Source organism: Homarus americanus, unplaced genomic scaffold (genome assembly GCF_018991925.1).
Source record: "Homarus americanus isolate GMGI-L3 unplaced genomic scaffold, GMGI_Hamer_2.0 scaffold4060, whole genome shotgun sequence".
In the NCBI taxonomy this organism is placed as follows: Eukaryota; Metazoa; Arthropoda; class Malacostraca; order Decapoda; family Nephropidae; genus Homarus; species Homarus americanus.
In genome coordinates, this window is record NW_024746161.1 from 10491757 (window position 1) to 10519347 (window position 27591).

At 40.0% G+C, this 27591-nt stretch overlaps 2 protein-coding genes across 2 annotated transcripts; both read right to left on the minus strand.

Moving 5' to 3' along the window:
- Nucleotides 1-279: 279 nt before the first annotated feature.
- LOC121878989 (chitin-binding lectin 1-like) lies at nt 280-7739 on the minus strand. The gene is made up of 2 exons (XM_042385440.1): nt 7590-7739; nt 280-507 (listed from the first exon to the last, which is right to left on the minus strand). Exons 1-2 carry the CDS (start codon nt 7737-7739, stop codon nt 280-282), a joined length of 378 nt encoding a protein of 125 aa, XP_042241374.1.
- Nucleotides 7740-9315: 1576 nt separating this feature from the next.
- Nucleotides 9316-26296, minus strand: LOC121879047. Its single transcript, XM_042385534.1, has 7 exons — nt 26198-26296; nt 25873-25993; nt 23777-25357; nt 23482-23533; nt 16565-16793; nt 11101-11217; nt 9316-10445 (listed from the first exon to the last, which is right to left on the minus strand). Exons 1-7 carry the CDS (start codon nt 26249-26251, stop codon nt 10101-10103), a joined length of 2499 nt encoding a protein of 832 aa, XP_042241468.1. The 5' UTR covers nt 26252-26296; the 3' UTR covers nt 9316-10100.
- Between the last annotated feature and the right edge of the window lie 1295 nt (nt 26297-27591).

The window sequence follows — 27591 nt, forward strand, 5'->3', positions numbered from 1 at the left end:
TACTGATCCCCCGAGCCTGAGGGGGGCCAGACAGCCAGCCAGTGTTTGTGCTGCGTCTTACCAAGGTTGTGTGTGTATGTGTGTATGTGTGGTAGTTTGTCGTTGTGCGGTTTACCAGAATTGTGTTTATTGTTTGTCTTACAGCCGCTAGGGACTTTGTTTACTTCCTCGTCACTATTAATACCAGTTAGGTTAGAGGTCCTGCCATCCCTCGTGGACCCAAGACAATGTTTACTGAGCGCCTTACCACCTCCGAGATTATTACTCCTGACGACGGGATCAAGCGAGTCGGGGGGAGGAAGGGGGCGTTGCGGGGACAGGGGAGCAGTAGGGGGCAGCCAGCGAGGGGACGGGGAGCGACGTAGGGGGCATGTGCTTGAGGACAGGGGAGCAGTAGGGGGGCGTAGCGGGGACAGGGGAGCAGTAGGGGGGCGTAGCAGGGACAGGGGAGCAGTAGGGGGGCGTAGCCGGGACAGGGGAGCAGTAGGGCGGGGTGTTGGCCATGGTCTGTTGATATATGTAGAAGTAAACAAAACAAGAGAACATCAAGAGCCTTAGTTTACCTCGGGAGATGACAGAGATACGGTGTTTATACGTGGCAATAAAATAATGCATTCAGTGTGACAATCCCTTGATCTGTTGTGTGTTGTACTCTCAAGAGGTTCAAAGAATCCACCCAGCTTGACGCCTCGCTTGTGTGTGTGTGTGTGTGTTTGTGTGGTTCGTTCATCAGTATTATGTTAAATGTTGTAAGTAAAGCCCCTCCCCCTCCCCTCCTACCTACCTGGTCCAACCCTCTTTCTACCTCATCCAACCCTCCTTCCCTTATCCACCTCTCCCCTTAGTGACCAGATTGGAAATGTTTGTGTAGTCTTATCAGGTTCTGGCTTCTGATTGGTTGTTTGTGGTAAGTCTTATCAGGTTCTGGCTTCTGATTGGTTGTTTGTGGTAAGTCTTATCAGATTCTGACTTCTGATTGGTTGTTTGTGGTAAGTCTTATCAGGTTCTGGCTTCTGATTGGTTGTTTGTGGTAAGTCTTATCAGGTTTTGGCTTCTGATTGGTTCATATGATAACTGAGCCCTGATTGGTGAGGAGATAAAGTGTCCAATTATGGGTAAAAGTCTTTGATGAAATTTCTGCTCAAGTTTGATAGGAATGTCAATACTTTAGGTTAGGTTAGAGGTTAGAGGTTAGGTTAGAGGTTAGAGGTTAGAGGCTTGGTTTGGTTAGGTTAGGTTAGAGGTTAGGTTAGGTTAGGTTAGAGGTTAGGTTAGGTTAGGTTAGAGGTTAGAGGTTAGGTTAGAGGTTAGAGGTTAGGTTAGAGGTTAGGTTAGAGGTTAGAGGTTAGGTTTGGTTAGGTTTACAATTTTCCCTCAACTAAAGACGTGGAAATGAGATGACTAATTTCCTTAAAGTAAAGATCGACAGAATTTTTTTCCTGTACATAAAATTATTCTCCCCATTGAATTATTTTTACGTTCACTGCCCACTTCTCCATCGCTCTATAAGTACTCTTGACCTGTATTCAGTGCGTTCTCATATCCTGGGTCAAAGCTAACTCTCTCTCTCTCTCTCTCTCTCTCTCTCTCTCTCTCTCTCTCTTAACCTGACTTAATCAACAAGCTCTTTTCCTGCGCTTAACCCTTTGAGAACAATTGTTAAACCCTTTGAGGACGATGGTTCAACTCTTTGAGGGTGATGGTTTAACTCTTTGAGGGTGATGGTTTAACTAAATGTAACCTCACCAAACGTAAGTCAACGTAACCAAACGTATCCTAACCAAACCTCACCTAACTTAATTAAATTTAACTTCAACCACACCAAACCCAACCAAACATAAGAAAACATAACCTCACCTAACCATACCCAACCCAACTTAACCTAACCTAACCAAACCAAACCACATCGTTTCAGACAAAAATCACCCACATGTTAATACCCGAGGTGATATGACTGACCCCCACAGTATCTCAAGTCCTTCGGCAGTAGTTCTCACCCCCCGGCAGCGTTCAGCCAGTCGCCACCTCTTGAGTGTTTGCGTCCGGGCGGCAGTGGAGGAAGGACGTGTTTACTGTTTATCTTAGACCACTGATGAGCTCCTGCCGAGTTACTACTGCTGGGGAGGTCATAGTCACCACCCAGACCATTACGGGGAGCTGGTCTTGGTCTTATCATTCTGTGTGTGTGTGTATGTGTGTGTAACCTTCCGCCTTGTGTGTGTGTGCGTGTGTGTGTGTGTGTGTGTGTGTGTGTGTGTGTGTGTGTGTGTGTAACCTTCCGCCTTTGTGTGTGTGTGTGTGTGTGTGTGTGTGTGTGTGTGTTTAGATGAGGTTTCTCGTGGAATGCAGAGTGTGAGGGAGAAAGAGAGGAACAGACAGACAGAAAGAAAAAAAGAGAGGGAGCGAAAAACACTTGGGAAAAAAAAAGAGGGAAGAGTAAAGAGAAAATCGAAAGAGAATAATGAAAACGAAGTAGACAAAAAAAGAGAGAGAGATGAGAAGAGAAGAAAGTGGAGGAAAATGGCATTGCTTTCCTGCAGATTTTTAAAACAAGGGGATTCATACTGCTAGTTGCCTCCTGGTATTCCTCCCGAGGTTGCAAATTGACGACTGGAGCTGAGAATGTATTTTTTGGGGAGGGGCGAGGAGGGGAGGGAGGAGAAAGAGGTGGTTCGAGAGAGGCAGCCTGGCAGAGTTTAATTTGATGCCACACACACACACACACACACACACACACACACACACACACACACACCACACACACACACACACACACACACATACACACACCAAATTATTCATCAGACGCTACCCCTCCCCTTTATGCTGTCAGTGGAGGCAGCTGAACCATAAACATAAATATATTTTAATTATGTAGTATGTCCCTTCCCCATGCCTATTCCTTCTCTCATGCCCTATTCATCCCCTTCTACTCCATGCACTCTATTTATTCCCTCTCTCTCATGCCCCCTATTTATTATCTCTACCCCATACACTCAATTTCTTTCATTTCCTTCAAGCTCTCTATTTATCTGCTTTCCTGTTTCCCTGTTTATTACGTATTTTTCTATTCCCATAGTTATCTCCTCTTTCTTTAATTATTATATATTCTCGCTATTCTCACCTCTTTTGCACCTCTTCCTATTCTCCTATTTATCGTCTCCCCTCTTTCCCCCACTTCGTATATACAGCATCCCACTCTCTACTCTCTCCTCTCTCTCTCTCTCTCTCCTCTCTCCCCTCTTTCTCTCCCCTCTTCTCTCCCTCTTCTTCCCCCTCTTTCCCTCCTCTCCCCTTTCCCACTCTAACACCCCTCCCTCCCCATCCATCCTCAGATTATTCAAGGCATAGTTCTTCCCTCTTCCCACCTCCTAACTCCCCTTTTCCTTACCCTTCCTAATTAGTCCCCTCTTGTCCCTCCTCCCCCTCCCTCCCAGGTCTTAACTACTGAAATAACAATCCCTTCGCCTTTCTTCCCCCCCCCCACCCTAACTCCCCTCTCAACTCCTCCCTCACCCTCATCAATTCCCTCAGGTTATCATTACCATAGTATTACTCCCTCCCCACCCCACCCCACCCGCCCCTCCCCGCCCCGCCTACCCCCTGAATTACTACAGCATCCTACCTAACACCCCCTTATGCCTCTCCCCCGCCCCTCCCTCCCTACATTTTCTCCCTCTACTCTACCATCTTTCTCCCTTATTCCTCCTACTTCCCTCTTTTCCCTCACCCCCCAGAACCCTTAGCCCACCCCCTGATCATCCCCTACCCCTCTACCCATCCCCCTTAGCCATCACCCCCTCACCCTCCCAAAAGGCCCTTACACAAGTCACGTGCCCAAGTGAACGAGGTACAGTAGTCTCACACACCTGCCCCACCTGCCCCTCCCTGCCTGCCCCTCCCTACCCCCTCCATCCTGCTCCCTTCCCTCCCCCCGACACCCTCCCCCACCTGCCCTCCCCTACCTGCCCCCTCCCTACCCCCTACCTCCATCCTGCCCCCTTCCCCCGACACCCTCCCACCTGCCCCTCCCTGCCTGCCCCCTCCCCACCCCCTACCTCCATCCTGCTCCCTTCCCCCGACACCCTTTCCACCTGCCCCTCCCTACCTGCCCTCCCTACCCCCTACCATCCTGCTCCCTCTCCCCCCGACCCCTCCCACCTACCCCTCCCTACCTTCCTCCTTTAGACACTGTTAGTTAAGGTAGAAACCGTCTTTTGGTTACTGCCACCAGGGGAGGGGGTTGGGAGGGAGGAGGGAAAGGAGTAAGGAAAATAGGAATATGGAAAGGAGGTGAGAGGACAGGTAAGATGGTAGGAGGAAGTGAAGAGAAGAAGAGAGAGAAGAGCGAGGAGGGAAGAAAAAGAAGAAGGGAGGAGGAAGAAGAGAAAGAAAGGAGTTGGCGAGAGAGGCCGTGGAAGGGAGGTACAGTGGAGAGGGTGAGTGGGGAAGGAAGGAGAAAGGGAGAGAGGTGGGAAGGATTAGAAAGAGAGAGAGAAAAAGAGAGAGAGAGAGAGAGAGAGAGAGAGAGAGAGAGAGAGAGAGAGAGAGAGAATTTCCTGCAGTAGTTTCCTGGCTGTCCAATCGTGATATGTAGAATGTCTGTGTTGTGTCTGTGTCTGTCTGCATTGGAGTGTGAGGTCTGTGTGGTTTTATATACGGGTGTTATATATATTAGTATGTATGAGGTGTTGTGTGTGTGTGTGTGTGTGTGTGTGTGTGTGTGTGTGTGTGTGTGTGTGTGTGTGTGTGTGTGTGTGTGTGTGTGTGTGTGTGTGTGTGTGAGGTGTGTGTGTGTGTGTGTGTGTGTGTGTGTGTGTGTGTGTGGTGTGTGTGTGTGTGTGTGTGTGTGTGTGTGTGTGTGTGTGTGTGTGTGTGTGTGTGTGTGTGTGTGTGTGTGTGTGTGTGTGTGTGTGTGTGTGTGTGTGTGTGTGTGTGTGTGTGTGTGTGTGTGTGTGTGTGTGTGTGTGTGTGTGTGTGTGAGTGTGTGTGTGTGTGTGTGTGTGTGTGTGTGTGTGTGTGTGTGTGTGTGTGTGTGTCGTGTACGTGTGTGTGTGTGTGTGTGTGTGTGTGTGTGTGTGTATATTTGTTCAGAGTTAGGTTCACGACCACAGAAAACAAAAAGTGAATATGTTGTGAATAACGTTCCACTTTCCAACTCAACTTGACACCACTACCACCACCAACCACCACTACCACCACCACCACCACCACCACCACCACCACTACCACCATCACTGCCTCCACCACTACCACTACCACCACCACTACCACCATCACTGCTCCACCACTACCACTACCACCACCACCACTACACCTACAGTATCAAACACGTGATAATCATATTTTACACTTGACTTAGCAATTAGAACATACAAGGTGGAAGCAGTGTTTTATCTCTCTCTCTCTCTCTCTCTCTCTCTCTCTCTCTCTCTCTCACATTTCACTATATCACAAGTGTGGCACCGTAGCAATCATCAGAGAGCAACACACAAAACACTAACAGGTAAACACAAGAAGACAATAGATAACGTTACTAAATCATCACGTAATAAGAATCATTTTACAGGTGTGGTAATAGTGTTATAATTTTGGGGGGTTATAATACAGGTATCATCATCAAAGGAGATGTTGGATAAATATTACGATTTGATGATGGAATTAGATTAACTTTACATTACCTCACACCCCCACACCCTCCACCCCCATCCCCTTCCTCAAAACAGTTTCTTTTCACCTTCAAACTTAACTAAACTGACGCTAACTTACCTAATCTAAGCTAACTTGACCTAACATTACGCAAACCCAACCCTAACTCAAGTTAACCAAACGCTAACCTAAACTAACCTAAATCAAGTTTAGGTTAGTGAACCATAAACCTTGACACACACACACACACACACACTCACATACACACACACACACACATATACACCGTACAACACACACACACACACACACACACACACACCTGCTAAAAGTGATACAATACATTCGGTTTGTTCAGTTGAGGTTGCCACCATGCCTCTGTAGTATAGGACAGAGTAACACAGGTTTGGTCCGGAGATAAAAAGAAAACTTTGATCTCCCTTTTTAACAACAAGACCCATTGTGCTGGATTCTCCTGAGGTCACCACAGCATTTAGTTGAGAGAGTTTTGTTTTGTTGGTGAACCTGGCTGGCCGGAACAGCCCCCCCATGAGAGTTACTAGGCTGCAGCAGTTGCCCTAAGGATGAATAGTGTAACACGAGGTCACCACTGTTTCTTTAACTTTGAGGATGATGGTTTAAACCTTTGAGGCTGATGGTTTAACCCTTTGAGGATAATGGTTTAACCCTTTGAGGATAATGGTTTAACCCTTTGAGAATGATGGTTTAACCCTTTGAGGTCGATAGTTATGTTATGTTATGTTGTTATGTTCAGGTGATCCAGAACTAGCAATAAGAGAATAATGGTCAACTATAACAAGCCAAACTACCCAGAGAGTAAATCAACACTCTAAATACCATTGACTCAATTGACATCTTGCTGTCCAAGTCACATCACATACCAAACCGAATGACAGATTAATCACTGGAACAATACTTCGCTTTCTACTCTGGCTGTGAACATTTCAATGGACGGAAACCCTCCCAATGGAAATGACTATTGTTCGATGATAAACGCATTACATAAAAGTACTGCAGGGTTAACCAGTTCTAATTATTGTTTAGTTTAATAAAGATAAAAGCATTTGCGAGTTCGTTCACTACATCAGAGCGGGGGGGGATCGATTCATGGCTGATGAACACGACACTTCGAGAGACAATACTGGCAGGTAGGGTGACCAGGTAATAACTGACGTATTTTATATCTATGTAAAGTTCCCCTATTATTACCATACACCATACAAGACATATTATACACAGTGGAGGTACATACACATTGTTTATACTGAAGTTGTTGTGTGTCAGGTGTCAGATTTTTCACGCAGTTGTTTGATGAAAACTTTCCATATATACTGTATGTTAACTTATTTTTAATTTCCCTTGTACTAGAGTTAACTAGACTGTTGTAATATGAGATGTAATTGTTGAACGTCAAAGGCATTTTTTATTATATTTTAACTGCATATATATTATACAGTACGTGTATATATATAGTATATGGAAACACACATGCATCATAATAAAAATATTCATGTGTGTGTGTGTGTGTGTGTGTGTGTGTGTGTGTGTGTGTGTGTGTGTGTGTACTTCTAAATGTTTTATTTCCTGAGGTTACTGTACAATATTATAGAACACAATGAGACAAAACCATATCCCTTGTACGGCACCAGTTTCTTGTAATAAAGGAAGCGGCTAGGGTAGTTACTTATGTATTAGGATATTTAACTTTAAGGTAATCCAATGGTGACGAAGGTGTGGCTATTGGGAGAGGCTGGAGGATATGTTGAAAAAAAGTAGTAGTAATAGTAGTAGTAGTAGTAAAAATTATTATTAGTAGTAGTAGTAGCAGTAGCATCAATAGTAATAAAATCCGTAGCAGCAGTAGTAGTAGAAGTAGCAGTAGTAGGAACAAAAGTAGTAGCAGTAGTAAAAAAGCACACCGCGATCTTTTTATTCAGTTTACATCGGCAGAAGCAGGATGGCATGTGGACCGTGATAGCCGTACAGTAGAGTCCAGTACTAACAGGCTTGAACACCGCCATCCTGGAGGTGCTAAAATTACCAGTTGGTTGTGCAGAAGTGGACGGCATCGCGCAGTATTTGCCTTTGACACGACCATATCACTTGAGGTGGAAATTCCCATTGGCCAAACTCTGGATGTTATAGTGTTTAGTTGAACGAAAAGAGAACGAACAGTGAGTCTGTAACTTTATACCTAACCACACGGCAAGTCGAGATGAAATTTGGTTATAGAGAATATTGAATGGGTATTGTGTAGTTTGTTAGGCATGATTCTACAAAGTATATATGGAAACTACATATATATTTTTTTTACATAACTACACCGTATAACAAATAAGGTTATCATCTCACCCTACCAGTTTTATAATATAGAGATTAGTGAACAAGTTTTACATTATTATTACACCATGAAATTACTGTAACTATACACAGATAAATTTCTCAATACAGGATTTAAAATACTAACAAGTTTGGTTTATAAAAATATGAATATTCATTTGTTTTAGTAAAGGACAAACTAAAGGGCAACACAAAATATAAAAAAATAAAAGAATCAAATTAAAAACTCTATGATAAATTAACTACAGTATTATCATTTAACAAACGTTCACAAAGACACACAATTACTGAATTAATAAAAACACTAAGCGCCAATGTTTTGTTCATAAAAATATACAACACATTTCTGTACACAGTTAAAGGCAAACTAATAAAAAACAAAAATATATTCAATAAACTAATACACTCTCTATCAATTATGAGATCTGTACATTATTATCAAATGAATTAAAAGGTCAAACATTCAGCTAAAGTTTTGTTTTATAAAATTATGACAAAACACGACCACTTAACACATCAACTGAGGATAAAGTAATCAACAATATCGAGTCGTATGAAAGTCTACATTGTTGTCATTACTATATATATATAAACGTATTTCTAATTGTCTAACTATATTCTATGTACTGTATCAATGTATTACTGTATATATACATAAAAAACCATACTAGTATTATTTCTACTTTCGTCTGTGTGATTTGACGTAGTAGTAGTAGTAGTAGAAGTAGTAGTAGTAGAAGTAGTAGTAGTAGTAGTAGAAATAGTAGTAGTGATTCTCGATTCTATAAAATTCCCAGTGTGGTCATTCCAATGTTCTACAAAATTCCAACGTTTCTACATCATTCCAAATTTCTCTCGAGAGATTCCTAGGCGTATGAGAGGTCTCTGTGTCCCTGGGTTGCTATGTAATAAAAAGACATTGAATTCCTTACGAGTTCTCGGTAATACCAAAGAACGGAACGAGAACGAGACCTCGAGACCTCAGTAGTACCAAAGAACGAGAACGAGATAAAGATTGAGAGAGAGAGAGAGAGGGAGAGAGAGAGAGAGAGAGAGAGACAGACAGACAGACAGACAGACAGAGGCAGAGTGGCAGCGAGGTAAAGGAGGAGAGAGAGAGAGAGAGAGAGGAAAATACGGAGATACAGATAACAGACTTAGAGAGAAGACAAACGGAGAGAAACAAGAAAATAGAGACAACGAGAAAGAAGATAATGAGTAAAAGAGACAAAGAATGATAAAAGGAGAAAAAGAAACAGACGAAAAGAGAGTGACTGAGAGAATTAGAGGGAGTGAGAGAAGAATGGCCGGAGAGAAAGAGAGAGAGATGAATAGAGAGAGAGAGAGAGAGAGAGAGAGAGAGAGAGAGAGAGAGAGAGAGGCGGAGATATAGCTGTGAAAACAATGAAACAAAGTTAGCTGTGTGGGGGGTGTGCGTGTTGAGGTGAATTAAGCGCCGCTCTGGGCTTAACATACCTCCCCTTCCCTCTGGCCAATATACAGTATATATACTGTGCAACGAGTTATACATTTACAGCATATTATATAGTATTTCAGCTGAGAAAGTCAATTTATCTTGGTACAATGAGAATAAACTAATCTATCTGAATGACTAACCTTTTTGTGTGTGCGTGTCTTGCGGGTTGCTAGTAACTCAAGAGTCCTGGGATACATCAGGTCAGATATCAGGGAGTTCCTCAAGGTTGTTCTCCTCCTCTGTTGTATGTGGGTGGTTCTTTTTTTCCTAATTCATCAGGTACATGAGTCAGCTCTGTGAATACTAATCGTGTTTGACTGCATGCTTTGCTGGCTGGCTGACTGACTGTGTGTGGCAGACTGACTGAGTGCCTGACTGCCTGCTTGACTGGTTAACTGACTTTGTGTGACGTACTGACTGACTGACTACCTGATTAAGAGAACTTTGAGACCCCGTTGCGATGACCAAAAGTAATTCTTAAAAGAGGTTGCCCTTGTTGTAGGACTCGTCTCTCGTTCCCCCCTTCCTTATGCAGTAATCAGGCGTGAGGTGAAGTGTCCACGTGAATGAAAAATGAATAACTTCCAGACGATGTATAACTCAGCGACGTCACTTATTTCGACAGAGAGCGGAGGAGAGCTGCCCAGTAGACGGTGTTGAAGAGTACCACAAAGCCGGGCACCACGAACACCCTCACGATTTTCAAGAGAACCTCCGGAGGCACTTGATTCAACATCTTGGTGATCTTTAGTGATGGAGGACTGGCGATATCGTGTACTTGGTGGATCTTAGGCTTGACGACGGTGTGGCAGACGATGATGAAAAACAGGAGAAGGATACAATAGAGAAACCACATGTCGATCATCTTGACGTAGGCGGTGACGGGGAGGGAATCAGAGCTGTTGTTGAAGAGTGTGTAGAGCACGAGTAGGGTGGTCAGGCTCAGGGTCATGCGGTCCTGTAAAGGTATCATCAAGTTAGACTATACAGTACAGTACCGTGTTCAACCTCACAACATGTAATGGTACGTTCACATGTTCAGTGTTCACCGCCCCCAGTGTCAAGCCATGAACAAAATGCGAGTCAAAAACTACAAATAGAAACTATTTTGTAAAGCACTTGATCATTAATGTTTCCAAAATTAAGCTTCCTTACACAAAAAAGGTCCTGAAATCCAAACAAACAAGCAAGAAAGACAAACAAAATAAACAAAGAATCCACTGAGTTACCCCCCCTCACCCTGCGGAACCTGGAGGGGGAATAGGGGAATAAAAAGAAGGGGAGGGGGGATAGGGGGATACAAAGAAGGGGAGGGGGGATAGGGGAGGGGCGGTGTAGAATAACTGATAATATTACAAACCACCAACAAGAATTTCCTGACACTGATTTATAGTTGAGATCAGAGCGCTATCAACCCTTGTGTAGGTCAATTGTTGCCATTATTCACCCGCGTCTTTATAATAGTTACAATATTACCTGTTTTATATTCTTTGTGGTGGGGGAATAGAGACTGAAGAGAGAGAGAGGAGAGAGTAGGAGAGATTGAAGGGGAAAAGAGAGAGAGAGAGAGAGATAAAGAGAACACAAACAGAGAGAGAGGTAGGCTGACTCACCCCCTGGTCGGTCACACTGAGGAAGAGCGTGGCGTACCCAGTGGCCAGAAGCAGGTTGGTGGGGAAATAAAGGTTCATCATAATCACCGTCCACCGTCGACTCAGCTGAAACTCCACCTGACGAGAGAGTTAAAAATAATATATGTAATCACCATCGTCGACCAGTGAAAAGAGGAGAGGGATTTGATTATATCCAATCAGAAGAGGAGGAGCATTTAACTATCCAATCAGAAGAGGAGGCGAATTTGACTCTATCCAATCAGAAGAGGAGGAGCATTTAACTCTATCCAATGAGAAGAGGAGGCGAATTTGACTCATCCAATCAAAAGAGTAAGAGTATTTGACTATCCAATCAGAAGATGAGGAGAATTTAACTATCCAATCAGAAGAGGAAGTGGAAGATATACACTCGTCCAAATGAAAAGAAGATAAAGAAGGAGGACGAAGAGAGAAAAGGAAGAAAATGAGAAGGAAAAAGAAGAAGATAAGAAGAAAGAGGATATAATTTATGAGTGGTAAGGAAAATAATAATAATAATAATAATAATAATAATAATAATAATAATAATAATAATAATAATAATAATGATAATAATGATAATAATAATAATAATAATAATAATAATAATAATAATAATAATAATGATAATAATAATAATAATAATAATAATAATAATAATAATAATAATAATAATAATAATAATATAATAATAATAATAATAATAATAATAATAATACTACTAATAATAATAATAATAATAATAATAATAATAATAATAATAATAATAATAATAATAATAATAATAATAATAATAATAATAATAATAATAATAATAATAATCAGCCTGGAGGAAGTCTTTATACACACACACACACACACACACACAAACACACACACACACACAAACACACACGTCACCACAAGCGCAGACTTTTGAACCAGAGCTCAAGTCCCCTTCAGCGTTAAGTGCTGTTCTCGTGTCTAAATTAAAAGCTTATATATATATATATTTCTTCTTATCATCATCGGTGTGGGTTTGAGAGCAGCGAGAGCACTTTATAATATGCTCTTGTACCTGATAATAAAAATGGTCTCCAGATGATATTTCTGAATACTTCATGAAGTGCACACAGACACATATACATATACATATAAATACATGCAGAAAAAGAAACACACACACACACACACACACACACACACACACACACACACACACACACATATATATATACAAACACACAAAAAGATACACTCACACAAACATACGTACACGAACAAACCCACATTATATATACACACAATATACATAGTATACATAAGGGTTACACTAGCCTGTACCAGATTCTGTCTATTTTTAGGAATCTCGTTAAAAAACCGCCAACCAAAATTCACATCGTGTATTTTCTAGTGCGCCATAATTTCTGATAACAGTATGGGTTATGGTGCCGCCCATGCTACGCCTTTCATTAATAAACTATAGCAGAGTAGATTCTAAAACTTCACGTATATTTTCTTTTCGAAATCATAAAAAAAAATGATAATAATCCCGCTTTAAAACACCACACAAATCAAGAGTAGATAAAACGCATTGATTTTCATGTTATTTGTGTTCGGTTATTATCCTGTCCTAGTTAGCTATTACCTATTATAATTATCGAAGGGCATTACTATTATTTTTTCTCCTAACTTGGAAAAAATTATTCACTTGTTGTGATTTTGTTTTTATTATTGTACTGAACGTGACGTCATCATCTCCAAGGGGTACGTGACGTCATCATCTCCAAGGGGTTAAGTCGGCGTACACAAAGAGTTAAGGAGTTGTCACTACTGAGGTCACACGGTAACTCTTGGTGGCAGTGTTGTCAGCAAGGAGAGGACACACGGTAACTCTTGGTGGCAGTGTTGTCAGCAAGGAGAGGACACACGGTAACTCTTGGTGGCAGTGTCGCAGAGAGAGTTTTATCAGCTACCAACACAACTTTTCCAAACAAATCTGATAACCAGCAAATGTTGAGACCCACACAATGTTGGTGGTCCCATTTGGCCCAGGAGACAGACACAGATACACAGTGCAGATATACACAGACAGAGACTTGCTAAAAATTCCTTATTCGCCATAAAAAAGTAAACAATAAAACCAAAATGAACACTAATAATAATAATAATAATAATAATAATAATAACAATAATAATAACAATAATAACAACTAACAGACCACATTCATTATTATTAATATTCATGAATCAAATAATTATTACCGTCGTATCTGCCCACACAACAAGAGAGATAAACTCACTCTGCCGTACACACAAATCCTTTTAATATCAAATGGCAAACAGCGTGCTAAATAAATAGGCATTACCCGCTGATAGCTCATGAGGTACATGTCACTCATACTCTCCGGCCAGCAATAATAATAATGTTGCTGGCATATGGAGTAGAAACATCAGTACAGTAATTACACTACACAGTATCACCCACTAAACGTCACTCATAACACGCTGTGATATGATGATGATGATGATGATGATGATGATGATGATGATGATGATGATGATGTCTAATGAAGATGATGATGATAAGAATAAAAGTGATGATAAAAATAATAATAATAACTAATAATAATAATAATAATAATAATAATAATAATAATAATAATAATAATAATAATAATAATAATAATAATAATAATAATAATAATAATAATAATAATAATAATAATAATAATAATAATAATAATAATAACACTACAGTTGGGGTCACATAGTACAGTATACGCAAGAGCAACTTTACATAATAACATCCCGTTACAGAAACTCAGCTTTTCGTTAGTGACAGTGAGCGTGTAACAGCGGGAGTTGTATACAGTAGCTTCACGGCCCATATACATACATACATTGTATACCTGTGTATGTTCAACTGTATACCTGCACTGTCTTGAAGTATGTTGACCTGTATACCTACATAGCCAATATACATGCTGAGTCAACTGTAAACTTGTATAGCTGAATATCTATCTATCTATTTATCTATCTATCTATCTATCTATCTATCTATCTATCTATCTATCTATCTATCTATCTATCTATCTATCCTAGTCACACCACCACTGACGCCTATACTACCCCGGACCTCTGGTCAGACACTGCGGCTTCCAAGCCCTCACTTAATACTGTATTGCCCCCACTTCCCCTCAAGCCCCCTTCCCCTCCAAGACCCTTCCCCAAAGCCCCACTTCCCCCTCCAAGCCCCCTTCCTCAAGCCCCCACTTCCCCTCAAGCCCCCACTTCCCCCCCAAACCCCTCTTCCTCAGCCCCTTCCCTCCAAGACCCCTTCCCCCATTGCTTCCCCCTCCAAACCCCACTTCCCCCTCAGCCCCCTTCCCCCTCCAACCCCACTTCCCCCCAAGCTTCTTCCCCTCAAGCCCCACTTCCCCCTCAAGCCCCCACTTCATCAAGCCCTTTCCATTTACTTCCCTCAACCCCACTTCCCCCAAGCCCCTTCCTCCTCTGGTCCCTACTACCAGAAAAACAAAACTTCGTCAGACTAGAAATTCGGCATTATCCCCCCCCCCCTTGGCCTGGTCCTCCACCGGACGACGAGCAGAAAATCAGCAGCCAATCAGGTGTCTTAACGTAGCCGAGCAAGGAATGGCCAAGATAAAACGCAACTAAGAGGAGAAGGTGAAAAACAATAAGAGGAGGAGAGGGGGAGGAGGAAGAAGAGAGGGAAAGAAGAGGAAGGAAGGAAGAGACTCTTTAAAGTTATTACTATGCAAGAGAACGTTTCTGTCTCTTTGTTTTTCGATATAATACTCTCTATATTGTGTATTGTGTGTGTGTGTGTGTGTCCCTTATATTTATCTCTTATTCTTTCTCCGTTTTTCTTCTATATCTGTCATTCTCTGTCTGCACAAGTGAGAGATCTAGCAGTTCCTTCCTTAGAGAGATAAGTGTGTTGTATATGACCCCTAGCTCCATCTATATATTGTCTTCAGTGGGTCGTGTCTCTTTCGCCTCGTTTCATGACCTAACGGAGAATTTCCACATCAAAGAACATAATATATACACTGCATCGTGAAGAAGGCGGGCGCATTTTAACCCCCAATAGTGGAGTTCACATTATATATTCTCAATACTCGCTGCTCTTTCGTAGTGCACATCCTGATACACCTTTTGTCTGGGACTTTCATGAGCTTATAGCATCTACACAGTGTCCAGACAACTCGTCGAATGCACCAACACGGTAACCACAGTTTAATATAATGCTTTTGGGGCACAAGAGATCTCGCTGGGAGTCAATTAATAGTCGCTGAGGCTCTACGACAAGCGTATCTTTCCACCGCCTCGCCTTCCAGCCAGCCACAGTATGACTATAGAGTCACCCAGGCGGGATAACACACCTCGCTGGCCTGACACGTCTAGTCGGGAATGTCAGCTGATTTGGTGGATTTTATCACGTGTAACACTTGTCAACACTCACGCCTCATTGTTATCACGTACACCTTACTTCGTAGAATCTTTGATGACTAGGCTCTAGGCTATACAATTTTCACGTAAACTGCCGCTGGAATCACGTACTTTATTATGTCAGGACAATGTTTTGATATGCAGTCGCTGGTATCGTTACACCAAGGAATACCATGACACCAACATACCTGCAGTGCTCTCTCTCTATCTCACACACACACTGTAGGAATAGGAACGCATCACATGGAGTAAGATTCTCTCCTAATCGTTCAGTTCTCCTCTCTCTCTCAGCTCAACACGGCCACCAACACGATCGATGACCTTATTCTCAACTGTCTAAGAATGTTGATCACCACTCGTCAATATGATATGACCTAAATGCACTAAAACTTCTAGGGGGGGGGGGGGATAAGTATACTTGATTTAACTTACCAATGTGTAAATCTCTTTCTTATTGATTACCAGCAACTTAAGGACAACTCGTTTATGTACAGGAGTTCAGACATAAATCATATATTGAATAAATTACAAATCGACTCCTTAAGATGACAGAATATTGTAAACTATTTATCCTGACATTTTCTCCTGTGTTACTTTATAATATATTCTGTCGAGGTTAAACGCCGTGTATGATACTGTTGTAATTACATTTGTTTACGATTTTAACTTAAGGTAGTTCAAGAATGAATATTGATACGTCACTAACAGAGACAGACCCAGAATTGCTCTCTAGTTTTAATTAACTTAGAAAGTGCGAGTGGTTCCTGCAATCTCCCTTGAATACCGACTTGGGGTAGGAAGACCTTTCTGAAGGAGGGAGAACTTACCAAAAACATCTCTTCTGATTGTTACCACTTCAGTGTATCTCTGAGACCAAATTAAGTTCATGACGACATATATTTTTATCTGGAGAGCAAGACTGTAATGTTAACTCCACCTTAGTAAAAATAAGAAAGATTAAGAGGACCAGCCTGGAGGAGGAAGAACTTACCGACAAGACGCTGTACCGTGTGTCGTTGTCGCCCCTATGTGTTGCCACGACTTCGAACTTATTGACAACGAACAACGGGAGTTCTTCGAAGCCCATGTACTCCACTTGAGCGCCCTCCTGGGTGAAGGTGACGTTGTCCTGCCTAACAGAGGAGAGCTGGAGTAACACTGAGCACCGCTGCTTGTCGAATGGGTAGTAGAACACGTCGAAGTGGCAGGCGTAGGTTCCGCTGAGGAGGTAGACAGGTGATAACAAGAGGCAAGTCGTATTAGTGGTGTGTATTGTGTCGCCAGGTCCTAACAGATGAATGAGAGAGAGAGAGAGAGAGAGAGAAACCTTCCTCTCATATAAAAAACACCCGCTGCTACTATTCAAATTAAGATTACTCATAACTTGGATATACATAATAAAAAACACAATTTCATTCCCGTAGTTTAATAAGCGGCCGCACGCGTATGTAGTTACTGCAGCACAGGACATACAGACACCATTTGCAGTTCATCTTTTATTGCCGGTGTTTACATAGAAGCTGTATTATTTAACTCTGTCCTGTATCTCTTTGTTGAGCATTTCGTGGCTGGGTCTGTGAATTCCTTTGTACTTCTTATTGTTTCTTTATCAGTTTATCTCTCTAACTTCTCCTCTGTCTATTATCAGTATATATCTTTCTTCTTCACTTTCTTTAATAACATCCACTGATATATCTCCTATCTATATTGATCTATTTCTTTCTTTCTTCAGTTTTTTAATTCATCAACGGATCTCTCTCTCTCTCTCTCTCTCTCTCTCTCTCTCTCACTCTCTCTCTCTCTCTTTCTCTCTCTCTCTCTCTCATCCTTGTAAATTTCAGGACCTACCGATGCTACCGATATTTTTTTAACCCCATAATCATTCAAGAAATTAGATGAATGCGGTATACCCTTCGATAAAATTATAAATGAATAAATTAAAAAAAAAAATTACCCACAAATTGTCAATGGTCATTTTAGACTTTTACGATATAAAAAAATAAAAAAAGAGACGTGTAGGGGATAACCATTGTCATTCACCATTTCCATTGTCTGCCATTCAAACACGAAATATCACCATGAATATTGCTTTTAATAATCGGTGCAAATGTTTCGGTGAAATGTACGTGACGTGATCCGGCAAATAAACAAACTGGTGTTTTGATATTTGTAGAATACCGTTGTTGAGAGAGAGGTGTGAATTTGCGGCTGAAGTAATCGTGGAATACAACTGTGAAAATAAACAGAAATGGAATGCAATTGATGGGAGAAATTAGTTGAGGTTGCGATCGTGGAATGCAATATTGTAAAAAAAAGTAAAAATAAAAATTGTGGCTGGAGTAATATTGGAAGACCACTGTGTAAATAAATAGCAAAATATATATATCTTGTGAATAGCTTTACGTGTTATTAAAGAAATCACACCAAAAAAAAAAATACTGAAAGACTTGTGGTTTGTTTTAGTATCGAATACAACTACTGATAATAAACCATTTATGATCAGAGCAAAAACACAGTATTCAACACTACAAAAAAAAACAATAATTTGTGGTGGAATGCAATTAGTGTAAACAATGAACATATGCCTAAATAAATCATCAAATACATATAATTGAAAAAAGTTCTTTGTCGCTTAATTAAAAAGAATTATAATAATCAGTGGCTAAATAAACCATAAAATACAACACTATATGAAAAAAAATAATCTGAATTAATCCTTTGAGCTGTTTGTAAAAAAAAATAATAATTATGAACTAGCGGCTAAAAAAACAGAGCTGTTGCTAGTAGATTAAAACATAAAACACAATATCAAACTGCCACAACAATCAGATGCAGTTCAATGTTTTTGTAATTAGATAAACGAATTTGTTTTGTTTTTTCCTCATAACTCACTCGTCGACCAGCTGAGCGGCTCTACAGTAAGTTTCTGGTAAATATTATAACTGTTTATGCGACTCACTTTGCATTATGACATGGCTATAGAAGAGAACCTTGCCTCCTATTTCTTGATAGATAAACACTCAATATCTTACGTTGGAATTATATATTGTTTTCGCATGTCCAGTATACTGTACAATATATACCACTGGGTGTATTTTTTCTGTCACGTATCATACGATGTATAAATATACACTGCACAGCCGCACCCTTATTCACTACCTCCTAAGATGTCCCCACACACAACGCTTCCGTGACGCCTGCTGGACCACCACTCCACGACCCCCTGACGGAGACACGATGATCCTCCCCATATTGGCCAGATATTATGTAAATAACATTGATTATGTGTTAAAGGAATATCCTTCCTTCCTTAGGCTTTAGTAAGCCCCTTTATAATATTTATGCTGTATATACTTGTCACACTTGCCAGATGCTTCTGGTGTTATTGTACAGGGGTACCTAGTGACAGCACTAGGATCCCGCTTCCTCTATCAAGGAATATACAATTGAAATTGAAAAAAAATTGAAATTGCTGAACTCATACTCTCTCTCTCTCTCTCTCTCTCTCTCTCTCTCTCTCTCTCTCTCTCTCTCTCTCTCTCTCTCGTCATCTCTACATATAATACAAACTGTATTTTTTTATCTGTTCCTTATATAAATACACCCTACAATATATACAACCTTTATGTATTTGTTATTACTATGTGAATTTACTAAGTAACTACATTAATTAAACCGCTTAGTTTACCCAAGCTGTTCTTTATCCTGATGAGTAGTATGAGTCTATCCAGAATGAAATCATATGTAGTTTAACCGCACTTTTTTGTTTTTCATTTCAACCCCAAAATAACTCGTAAATTTAGATGAATGCTTTACATCCTCGATAAAATAACTAGAAAAAAATACCCCGCCAAGTCTATGATGATGGCCTTGTCTGTGTAAACATGTACATAGTGTATATACCACGATCCAATAAACAGAGTGCGTTGTATGACATTTTCTCTTGACATTTCCATTGCATCGTCATTCAAATAAAAATATTACCATAAACAGTGTATGTGTGTGTGTGTGTGTGTGTGTGTGTGTGTGTGTGTGTGTGTGTGTGTGTGTGTGTGTGTGTGTGTGTGTGTGTGTGTGTGTGTGTGTGTGTGTGTGTGTGTGTGTGTGTGTGTGTGTGTGTGTGTGTGTGTGTGTGTGTGTGTGTGTCTGTGTGTGTCTGTGTGTGTGTGTGTGTGTTTCTAATAATCGGTGCAAATGTTTCAATGAAATCTACATGACATGATCCGGTAAATAAACAGACAAGTGATTTTGTATTTGTCGAATACAATTTCTATGTAAAAAAAAAAAGAGGAGAAAATATTGTTGAAGTAATCATGGAAAGCATTTGTGTAAATACCTAGTGGTGGAATACTATTGATGTGGGAGTATTACTTGTGGCCAGAGTAATGGTGGAATGTAACTACGGGGATGCAAGTCGAGTAGAGCAATAGACCAGAACAATGAATTGATGGTCCAAAAATCACAACATACAATATCTGTTGCCAATGGATGGGTTACTAAACAAAGTGTAGAACAGTTATTGTGATTTTATTTTTATTTTCTGACAAAACTGTATGTGTGTGTGTGTGTGTGTGTGTGTGTGTGTGTGTGTGTGTGTGTGTGTGTGTGTGTGTGTGTGTGTGTGTAGTTAAGAGATTCGTGAAATACAATGACTGTAAACATTGGATTTATTGAGATTAATCATATATTTTATTACAGAAAGTTTAGAGTTCAATATCACAAAATCATAGAGTCTGCAGGCCATATAAATCATGAAATGCAATACGCTGAAAAGAAGAAAAGAAACGTTTGCTGTGAAGTAATCCTCCGTTGATAGACTGGGAACACTAAAACAACAAGAAACTCGACAGACAGATAACAAGGGATAAAATATCAGGTACCGTACACAGCGATTCTCCCAATTAAGACCCAAAATTACCTGTTTACCCTGTGGTTCCGATTCAGCACATCATTACATGTCTTTAAACGGTAGCGTAATTGAAAGAGCATATCGTTATACCTCGACATAATGACGCGATTGACCCATTTTCACCGACTAATCTCAGCGCCGATGGTAACCAAATGACTAGCTGTACGACCAGTCTCGCTTAATGCTTGACGGGGACTGCGGGTACACGGTATGTGCTGTGCTGTGCTGAAATGATGTGTTTTTTTTATCTCTCTCCTATCAGTACACAATATATACAGCAATAAAGTATCTGTTTACTCTCTCGCGTGAATATACGATACATACTGTGTCGTGTTATCTCATGATATACAATATTAACTGTATAATGATATATTTTTTTTGTCTTTCATTTTATTTAATTATATACAGTACTGGTAATATAATCTGTAGTATATTTTATGTCTTTATCGCGTGGATATTGCCTGAAGTATATTATTTTGTCATGATATATATAGACGTGGAGTGTATTGCCTTTGAAATATATCTCTCTCTCTCTCTCTCTCTCTCTCTCTCTCTCTCTCTCTCTCTCTCAGCTCGCCTACAAAATCACACCACAATATTAGTCTACCTAGTCGACAGCCGTGAACTTTAATCCAATCTCACTGAAATCATATATCCTACTTTTAATTATGATTATAAATTTCCGAGTGTGATTATAAAAAAAATGAGAGTAACAACTAAAATGACAATATTTATAGTAATGATAAGTTATATGATTTGCAAATTAAAAAAATCCGAACGTCACATTTACAAATTTTTATAGACAAGTAAAAAAAAAAAATATGTATATAGAGTTTATGTTTGGGAGTAAATGATTCTAGTCTCAAAACCTATTATGATAATCTTTAAGTTTTCGTCGCTTGGTGTTTTTTTATTTATCGTTCTCTTAAACCTTGACGTAAGTGCTAGACTTTCATCCGCTCGCTGCCGGAGTTTAGTCGTCGATTACGGCAAATTTGGTCTCAACTTAGAACATCTTTTCATTTTTCAATACGAATTTGTAGCTAATGAGTGTCTTTCGTATCCTTATTAAATACATTTGTTTAACTTCAAAATGAATTTATTATTATTTTTATCCATAATGTCTTTTTTTTTTCATTATTGATTTTGTTTTATTCAATTTTGTATCAATTATCGTTAGCAAGGGTTTCTCTACCGCCATTACCGTTCATCAATAATTCTCGGTAACACACAATTTTCTAGTTTAAAATAGAAAAAATATATATTTATTCAGTTTTAACGATATTACCTAAAGTTTGATCTAATTTAGAGGATTCGCTGAAAGCCCACTATTACTGAAAACCAATAATACATTATAACATCAAACTGCAGCGTATGTGTGGGTTTGGGGTACAGTACATATCCGCTTTATAAGTGATATCCCAACCACACAAACGATTTACGCTAATTATAACGGTGTAATTGAAAACAGCTCTTATATCCACCTGTCAAAATATTTACCTATTCCTTATTATTTTGTTTGTCATTGATTTTTTATCCCTGTGAAGCAAGTGTCAATGACTGCTTGAGGGCGCGTTCACACTGAGGCAAGAATCGGACATATACTGTATACTGACGCAAATTGTCCAACAGTTTCGTCTGACATAATTCGGTGCGGCGGCAGTGATATTAATGCAACGGGTTATCCCTTGTACGTTTTTTCAGACTCAACTGTTGGACAATTTGCGTCAGTGTATAGTCCGATCCCGGCCTCAGTGTGAACGCGCCCTTACACAGTCATGATTACGTCTTTTTTCGTCAGCCCAGTTCGTATTATTCAGGCAACTGGCCCAACCTGAGTAGGATTTAGAACGGTGTACGTTTCTTGTTTGAAAGCTGTCGGTTGTACAAAACCAGAATTGGTGAACGTTAAACCCTGGCAACTAAGACACCTAACCAACAACTACAACAACAACTTTTAAACAAGGAGAAGAAATCTTTGAAGTCTATGTGTACAGTACACGAGTTTTACCAGAAGCGTGGCAATATAACATAACACTGCTTTAAAGTGCTTACCGTGGCAATATAACATAACACTGCTTTAAAGTGCTTACCACAAAATGAGGTTGACATCGAGTGCTCAATTTAACTTCACAAGATCGAGTTGTCAATAATACAAAGTAGAGAAACTTATTCTATAGCAGTTTTATGGACCACTTAATACCTTATACCATCGACCCAAGATTATACTCGTGGTAGGTCTGGGACGAATAAATGATTTGTGACAGAGAGAGAACACTGTTTAGATCCATCCAGTGTGAGAACAGGAGATGCAGTGCTTTGTCCAGCTGGTCTTTCTCACGCACGGTTAGCTTTAGCTCTTCTCCTCCTCCACAGCTGGTGCTCCTCATGCTAACAACATTACACATTAAACTCAGGTGCCGGTAACGGTGTATCTAACTCACCATGCAACACCGTCATCACAAAAATGTCAGACTTGATTTCAAACTTCATTAAACAACTCTTTTTACGTGTGTGTGCATGTGTGTGTGTGTGTGTGTGTAAATCATTTTCACTTATATAGAGAATTCAGTTGAGAACAATTTTACTGAACGTAAATATGAATAAATAAAAAGTTATGGTGTATACAAGATGTTTTTTCTTTCTTCAGTAAGCCCACACAAATACGATTACACAATAAACCACTTTCAAAACTTGATATTCAGGTAAACCTAAAACTGTGTAAGTCATTCTACTTTTTTGGGGGTAAAGTTCATTAAAAAATATACGTACAATTTTCAGGGTTAACTGATAAATAAAGAAGATAGCATTAAGAAAATATTTTCGTGGATAATGTTTCAGCAAATCGATAGATCACAGGAACAATAGTGAGCATTGTGAATATTTAAATGTAGCTAATTATAAGTTAGGTTAGGTTAGGTTAGGTTTGGGACTTTTCTTGGCGATTTTTTTCTTCAGAATTTGTCCTACATTCATATACAATACAGTACATTGCTTACCTATAATGCTGTATCTGCACCAGTGATGTCGACTCCCCCGAGTACACTGATTCTGTAAAAAATTAATTTCTTGTTACCAATTTTTTTTACGAAATGAGATTGTGATCGATATTTAGTTTACATGTAATTAGCTAAACATTAGTTGTAGTCAAAACGGGAAAAGTAGACAAAAACCTTTTATATCTCTCTCTCTCTACCTCTCAGAGTTGACCATGCGTATAGAGCGACTTTATATCGATACAACAAACATTAAAGACATCACTTCATAAAGCCAGGAGGATTTCGTTGATCTTACCCATTTTAATATCATTGAATTCTGTAGGAAGTGGATCTCCGGACTTCTCTAGGTAGAGTCTCTCTTTCAACAACCTCACATTACCGTCATGTACATTAGGAAATTCCAGGATAGGTCTCCAGATGCCGTCTATTTCCTCTTGCCCCAGCCTGTTCCACTCCCTCGTGTTCTTCAGGTTGAGGTACTTTAGCCGAGTGTCCTTCCAGATAATCATCAGGTTAAGTTCTACGCTGACGATTCTCTTGATGTCATTAATGTCTGTGAACCGTAGAATTTGAACCAAGGACTTAAGTTCCACGGGTCTTCCTTCTACCAGGGAGTCCGGTGGTCTCTCGACACGGTAGCTTTCCGGCCTCATCACAAGGTGGCACCCGTTCTCGTCGGAGAGATCAGCGCAGTCGTCTTGGGAATTACAGCGTTGTTCTTTGGTAATACAGTCTCCATTAGCACACGTATACTCTGATTTGTGGCAGGGCGAGAGGCTGAGCTCGAATTTAGAATTTTGGGGGAGGTCACACACAGGGTTGTTGACTATCCAAACTTTTCGACCTACTGGATAGTCACTCACTGAAGTCAGTACCAAACTGGCTAATGTTTCATTGTTTTTTGTGTCAAATAATACCCATGATCCCGGGTCCGTCATGTACATCATTAATCCGTAGAAGCCATGAAAGAACGGCCTACCGCTGATATATCCAAGGATTTCAAAAGAACTCTCAGCCTCCGTCCTGAAGCACATGCCTCTAAGCCTCAGAGGAGGATTCTGCCTCTTCGTGCAGGAGATACACGACAGGATGCCGAGTCCACATGCTTCGTCGCTCCACAAACCAGTAAACACAGACATATATACACAGTTTTGAATGGTCAATCCATCAGGCTGACCAGATTCGAACGATAAATCCGTCAAGACTGAGTTGTCAGAAGCCTTTTGCCAAACTCCTTCTTCTTGTTCGTCATCTATTCCAATCCACATGTGGTAGGTGTTCGTACAGGAGTCCAGGAACTGTAGGGAGGTATTGTATAAGTCTTTATTCTTCCTCGGAGACTCGGGAGCAAAAAGAGCATAGCCCATTCTGTAGCACTCCATTCTTGCTTCGTATATATCAAACATCATCGGTAAGACAACAAAATCACTTTCGGGAACACAGAGTTCAGCAAGAGGCACTATATCGAGAGTTGTTCCTACTTCCTCCAAGACATCTACGTCTGAGGAGAAAACATTCCCTTCGCCATAGATCCTACAAGAGGCAATGTCCTGTATTTCCGTGTCGCTAATTTTCTTGTTCCAGATGTTAACTTGCGCCATGTGCCCGCGGAAGATCTGCGTCCTGTCGAAGCCTCCCCCAACGGCGTCTTGTTCCATACCGAAACAAAGGGTGCTGTTGAGGGGTAACAAACCGTCCTCAGATATGAGAGGTCCACTCGCTTTCTCCTCGCCGTTAACGAAGGCTCGGTAGAAGCCTTGGGAGAAAATGTGGCAATGGTGCTCCCAGCGGTGAAGTACCAGGTCCGTGTGGAAGTCCGTCAAGCCAGGTTGTCCCACGTCGTGGATGTACACGTCAAGTTTGGAGCCAATGCGCACTGGAAGAAAATGTGTCTTGAGTATCTTAAGTAAATTATCTATCACGATTCATATTATCCAGCGGAATCTGATAACATTCAGATTAATTATTATAACCCTCCTGTATATAACACAATCTTCCTATATCTCAAATAAAATAATGTAAACTGACCATACTGAAATAATTTATAATAATTATGAGAAACTTTCACGGTTTATTAAGCTTTAATATGGTATACGCAGTATGTCTAATTAGTTCCATCACTGATTTCAGAACAGAAACAAGGAAAGGAGCTAATGAAGATAGTGAATATATGAAGTTAATCAATGAAGATAATTAATATTGCTTTCAAGGTTTTATGACAAAGATATAAATGAAAAAATTATAAAACCAAGATATTTTGTAGTTATCTTCAAGCATCCAACTGTATTTATTGTTAATGATAAAATGTTACTACGGGTATACTCTCTCTCTCTCTCTCTCTCTCTCTCTCTCTCTCTCTTTCTCTCTCTCTCTCTCTCCAGCCTGACTTACTTATAACTAGGGAGTCAACATTGTCGCTTGATACGGCGAAGGAGATATACGCCTCGATGTGCTCCAGACTAGAGGCCTTAGCACGGTAGCAGAGGCTCAGGTCCCTGGTGTCTGCAAAGCCCTGCAGGGAAGGAATAAAGATGATAATGTAATAGTGCCATAATTTTTGGACTTTCAAGCCGGTCTAGGGACAGCCTGCACCTGTGTCCTTATGGAGGAGTTACCAAAGGGTCTGTGTCACAACCTATAGTTTACTGATATACTTGTACTGTAAATACACAGAAAATAGTGAAGTAACTTGTTATACTTAAGCGCCGAAACTCACTTTTTTGGTGAGGTTAAAGCGGACGAAGATATCATTCCTTGAAGGCTGCCACATGTCCGCCTGCAGTCCAAACACCTTCACCTCATCACCCACTCTGTCTCCCGCTGTTATGGTGATAGTGGGTGAGACAATTAGTATACATTTTAGGACATATAATAATGAATTATATTTAGGTTGTAAGAGATGACTGTCTGAAATAGAGAAATGTTATTGTTGTTATGTGTATTTAGGGATCACCTCAAGACTTGCCCCTCTTGATGATTAAGCACCGTAACGCTAGCCTAACCTAACCTAACATAACCTAACATAACCTACCCTAACCTAACCTACCCTAACATAACCTACCCTAACCTAACCTAATCCCCAGTTAGCGTTTGGGTGTTTAATCATCAGGTGAAATAAGCTGGAGGCAAACTTTAATGTGATCCGTATTTACTTATTATAATTCTGGAGGATTATCAGGCTTTTCAGTCTTATAGATGACGCTGTATCACGAAACGAAAAAATATCTTTGTATAACTGTACCTGTAACCTAACTTCACTTACTCAAAGAACTAACATTTTTAGTTGGAAGGTTTGATACATTTAATACATATGAATCAATTATAAAATATTACAAAAGCGGATTTGCATAATAATAAAAGTAATTTTGCTCGTGTAGCCTTCACTATGTAAGTTCAGCAGATGGGATTATTATTTTTTTTTATGTTCCGTTAGTTAGAGTGTAAAGGATTAGCCTTTCGTATCATCTCCTGAAGGATTAAGTCTTGTTCATGGTAATTATTCCTTTAAAGCGTTGTGGTCATTTACTGTGCTAAGTGTTTCATTAAGGTTATTATTCGTAAAGTTGAAAAGGTCCATCTAGGCTCAAGAGTACAGTGCAGTCAACTCTATCTCCCTGCCTCAGTTATATATATATTACATCAATATCAGTTTTCCTATTGTAAATATTGTAGATCATATTTTAGAACAATGTCAATTTAAAGCTGCCGGTATTGTTGAAGTTAATTTAATAGTGTTCAATATAGGGCACAGCAGAGTGTATAGGAGTTACACCCTTAACTAATATCATATGTTATAGATACGGTAATTGCATCTTTTGACGAGTGTGCACTATAATATCCAGGTTCACTATTGTAGGAATATCACGCTTTTCAACAGTATGCAGCAGGATATAACATAAAACACTTAATAATAACGTGTGACACTGTAATTAAAAGCCTTTTATTACGTGGTATAGGAAATGATTAAGTAAATAAGTAATTAAATCAGACTATTACTAAGTCAGAGAGAATGTACAAATTTACGTTATATAAAGATACACGAAAAAAAATAGAAAAAAAAAGCAGAAGAGGAAAAATAAAAGCAAATGGTCCAGGGAGGGTCGGTGAGGC